The sequence below is a fragment of the Charadrius vociferus genome, unplaced genomic scaffold (assembly GCF_000708025.1).
Source record: "Charadrius vociferus isolate BGI_N301 unplaced genomic scaffold, ASM70802v2 scaffold2195, whole genome shotgun sequence".
In the NCBI taxonomy this organism is placed as follows: domain Eukaryota; kingdom Metazoa; phylum Chordata; class Aves; order Charadriiformes; family Charadriidae; genus Charadrius; species Charadrius vociferus.
Window position 1 is genome coordinate 5219 of NW_009648504.1, and position 4476 is coordinate 9694.

The following is a 4476-nucleotide window of genomic DNA, read 5'->3' on the forward strand; positions in this document are numbered from 1 at the left end:
TGCCGCGCCTCCAGCAGGGGCCCCAGCCAGCGAGGTCTCCCTGCGCGGACCCGCTGGGTACAAAGCGCGTAAACGCAGGGTCGCCAGAGAGGAGAAAGTCTGACTCCGGCTGCGAGACCTCTGCCCTTGACAGATACTCCACCAGTCCCTTCTTCCCGTAACGCTCCGGCCAATTGAATGGTTTGTCACCCTTCCAAGCCTGCCCGCAGCGTCACCCGGGACGCACACGCGTCCGTGGCTGTTCCACCACCAGACGCACTTTAGCTAATTGCACGGAGAAAATAAAAAAACAAACAACAAAAACCCCACACTGTGATGGGGCTGAGGAGGAGCGTCGGGTGCCCTGAGCCGCAGCCTGACTTTGCAGAGGAAGAGTGGGAAGGGCCAAAAAGGCTGAAAACACCCGAACGTTAAAAGAAAAACAGTTACCTCGGTAAAACTCCCAGTCTTCCAGCGAGAGGGCTGTAGATTTTGCGCTTTCCAGCCAGAGCTCTCCGGGGAAGGTAACAAGCTGTGACTTGTGCTGAAGTGCCAGAGGAGGAATACACGCATGGCAGGCCGGTGATATTAGCTCAGATGTTCCTTTATGCATCACAGAGCCACCAAACGAGTGTCATCCTCTGTTAGCAGAGGACGGCTGCTCTCAGAACCGCGGGGCGGGGGGTGGGGTGGGGGGTGGCGGCATTTAAAGAAAGCCCAAAACACAGCAAAAGCAAACAACAGGGCAGTCGTCTGGCGACAGTGACTCTCAGGACAGCAGGCGCTGGTTGCGAACATTAAGCTTCCCTACGCTTCGAGTGGCGCATCGCTGCCCCGCCAGCGAGACCACCAGGCAGAGCCACCAAACCCCGCCACAGAAAGAGCTCTGCGCTTTCACTTATTTCCCTGAAGCTCCGGTGGTCATCTGCGGGGGGGAAAAAGGGATTAAAAGGGGAGCGCGGGGTTGGGTCTCGGCACATCCCGAAGGCTTTCGGCCGCTCCTGCCTGCTGGAGGCGCAGGAATTCGGAGGTGCTGCACGAGTGCGCTGCGGTGCCGTTAATGTGTTACTGCCATCGCCCGGAGAGCCGGGGAGGAGCTGCAAGAGCTGCTCAGCGCTGAGAGCATCCTCCTACACGCACCGCCATCCCCTCCTCTGGGTGCTGTAGCTGAGAGCCACACGAGTCCCTCCTGCAGCATATGGCCGCGGCCAGCAGCGTTATTTCCACGCCAGCACCACCCGCGAGACCGCTGCTTCTGCGGGGAAGTTTTGACTCCTGCGAACGCTTCGCTTTCTGTCCTCTCTAGAAGGAGGATGGAAAATCGTTTACAATCTGAGTCACACACTCCTTCCCTGCCGGGATGCGATGGTGCACAAGGCAGCTTCTTCCGTTCTCCGGGGGGGGAGGCGGATATTCCAGCCTGGGGGGATATTCCAGCCTGACGGCAGCGGAGAAGCAGATGAGGAAGGTTTCACTGATTTATTTTGCTCCAACAAAGGCTGAGGCAGCAGGAAGAGCCGCTGCACCGGTACGGTTAGACTCAGAGCCTTCCTGGCAGGACAGGTCCCCAACCGAGCGGAGGCTTTTGCCGCTGCGAGGTCCCCGGTGGGGGTTCGTGGGACACAAACGCACCGAAACACAGCACTCAGGTGACATTCAGACCTCGAGACTACGGCTACGCTGGGGCAGGGAGAGGGGCTGGCTGAGGTGCCGAGTGGAAACCGCCTCACTGGTTTCTCTAAACTCCAGTCTGCAGTTCTGGGATGGACCCTGGTTTTCCAGTTGGCACTTCCAGCCCATGACACGGCTCCCCTCTCCAGACTCCCATGCCCCTTGCTCGCGGGAGGTTGTTTTGGAAGCCCAGTCAAATAGGTCACTGCTGGCAAAATCTTAAGTAGAGCACTAATAAGTCCTTGTTCCAGGAAGTAATTAGGCAGCATTACAGGATCGCGCGGGGGAACAGCACACAGGACTCCAAATTCCAAACGTCAAGACACATATTAGGGGTGAACTCCCGCAGACGTGCACAGCGCACAGCTATCAAGGTCACGGGGACGCGCTGGCTTCCTGCCTGCCCGGCCAGCGCGCTCGAGTACCGACACGCAGAGTTCAGCAAGCACCGAATTCGCCGAGCAGCACAAACCCACTAACCCCAAAAATCCCATTTAGGCCGTGTTTGGCGCGAGGGTGAAGAAATCATTTCAGAAGAGGCAGCTAAGTTATCACCGACCGTTGTTGCTAGAAAAATCCACAAACCCAGAAGGCAGATTCGTCGAACGCTGATGCAGGACAATAACAAAACCCAAATAACCCAGAAATGCGCACTAAAGTGCTCTGTTTATTGAAGACCGAGGGAAACGAGCACCCAGAGCGGAGCAAGTTGGTAAGAGCAAACCAGGGAGAATCTTTTGAGAGAGACACGGCCTGATGTGTGGCACACCGAGTCAGGGAGGGAAAAAAAAAACCCCAACTTTGTAATCCTTAATCCTGCTGATTTCTTTTTCTTTCACCAACAAAAAACAAAAAAACAAAAAACAAATTAAAGTTAAGAAAGGAAAAGAAAGAAAAAAAAGAGCCAAAGAACTGCTTGTCAAAAATCAAGCCCTGCAGCGGAGTTCCTGATCTCGTACTTAATTTGATTTTAAACGATTCCAACAATAAAGCTTTTACTGCCTCCCTCGGGAAGGCAGCTCTAAGATCCACCAGATTTCTCAATTACACATCCAAGCTCACACTTACTCCCACACTCGGCTTCTTTTAGCTCCCAGAGAAGCCACCAGTTCCAGTTCTTCTGCCCAAAACTAAGCCCAGGACACCGCGTGGAGAGACAGCTACAGCTGGGGGACAGGGGAGGAGAAGCGACCCTTTCTGAGCAAGCCTGCGTCTCGCGGGCTGAGCAACGGACCAGCTAGAGGACACCCTTCTACCCGACCAGCCATTCACCTTCCTTTGCTCCTTCCTCATCACGTGTTTGTCTTCATCCTTCCAGTAGGCATCTTCCAGCTCCTGCTGACGTTTGGCATCGGCTGCTGCTTTTGCCTCAGCTTTCCTCGCGCGGGCAGCAGCCGACTTGGTATTTTCACCTTGGAACTTCTTGGGCATCACTCAAGGTGCTCTGCGGAAAAGAAAAGAGGTTCAGGTCCTCGCTCTGGACAGGATCTCGGGTTCACCGTCACCCCGGGCAGCAGGAACGGCTCCGGTCCATACCATGAAAACTCCCTTTTCTTATTGCCTCACGCTATTTTGAGACCCCGGGCAAAACAGATCCAGTAATCTCCCAGCTCACCCAGGAGGAACTCTGCTCACCGCGCCCCAGATCCTCAGCGGGGGACACTCCCTCCCGCCTATTTATTGTGCTGCGACGACACGACAAATTCAAGCTGTTGGATTCCCGGTACCGCGTCGAAAGCGCTGCTCCCCTGCAAGCCAAAGCACCCTCTGCTGCCAAGACCAAACGGAGCTGGGTGCGTTCGCTCGGCACCGGCGGGCTGCGAGGGAACACGCTGCTGCCACCAGCACCGGGTGAAGCAGCACAAGCGCTGTCTCACCCCCTCTGCCCGTCTGCACGGAAACGCCGCCCCGTTTAACTTATCCAACGACCACGCACGTGCGCTGTATTAATTTCCCCCACGTTGTCAGGGCGGGGAAAGTCCTAAAGCCGGGCAAAATGGGAGCCAGAAAATTAACCGGGCGCTGAGAAGGGCCCTTCTTCTCAGCACACTGCCATGCAGACGCCACGTTCTGGATCTTAAACCTTTACTTTTAATGGCAGGTAACTGTCTGCCAAAGCGGAAAGCAGAGGGAAGGGCCTCTGAATCCCTGCCTGCAGAAAAAAAGAGTGCCAGCAAAGCTGGATTGCCATCAGAGCCAGTGTGGAAAGGTGGGTACCATGGGAGGCCACGGGCCCCTCCACCTGCTAACTGCTCTTCCAACTCTTACACTTCTGAGGCTTATCAAATGGGGTCAGGAATTTGGCTGCCTCCAGCCTTTTGGGATGATTCTGTTACCCACTCCGTAGCACCAGAGTTGCCTCGCTAGCCCAGGGAACGCTGTGACCCGTCACCACATCAGGCTTGTCCCGGCTGGGCAAGAGCTGGTTGGGTTAAGTTCTGGTATTAAGGAAGAATATAATTGCCCGTCAACACAGACCAGTTTGACCACTAATGAATTCCTCTCTGAGGAGACAGAGAGCTGCATACAAACCCCACAATCACCCCTGCCAAAGCAGACGCTAATGTGCTCAGGGCTGGCTGCCCCAGCGCCGAGCTCTCCGCAGCCCGGGCTGCGTTACATCCCTTCTCCTCCCCGACACGGGACAGGAGCTCCCACCTTTCCCGGAGAGCCGGACCTGGGCTGGGCCCGGGCAGCACAAGGGGGGAGGGCAAGGGACACCCCCTCCGGGCCCCGCACCCAGCGGAGCCAGCGTCCCTCGAGCTGTCCCCCCCCCAGGGACCGGCTGTCCCCCGTCCAGGCCAGACCCCTGCGTCGTGACAGCGT

General features: G+C 56.5%; 1 protein-coding gene across 1 annotated transcript in view; it reads right to left on the minus strand.

Moving 5' to 3' along the window:
* CCDC124 (coiled-coil domain containing 124) overlaps nt 1-3095 on the minus strand; it is an 8309-nt gene extending 5214 nt beyond the window's left edge. Inside the window, exon 1 of the mRNA XM_009885695.1 lies at nt 2923-3095. Within this exon, the coding sequence (XP_009883997.1) occupies nt 2923-3081 (159 nt within the window). The 5' untranslated portion in view covers nt 3082-3095. The remainder of the gene's footprint in view (nt 1-2922) is intronic.
* Between the last annotated feature and the right edge of the window lie 1381 nt (nt 3096-4476).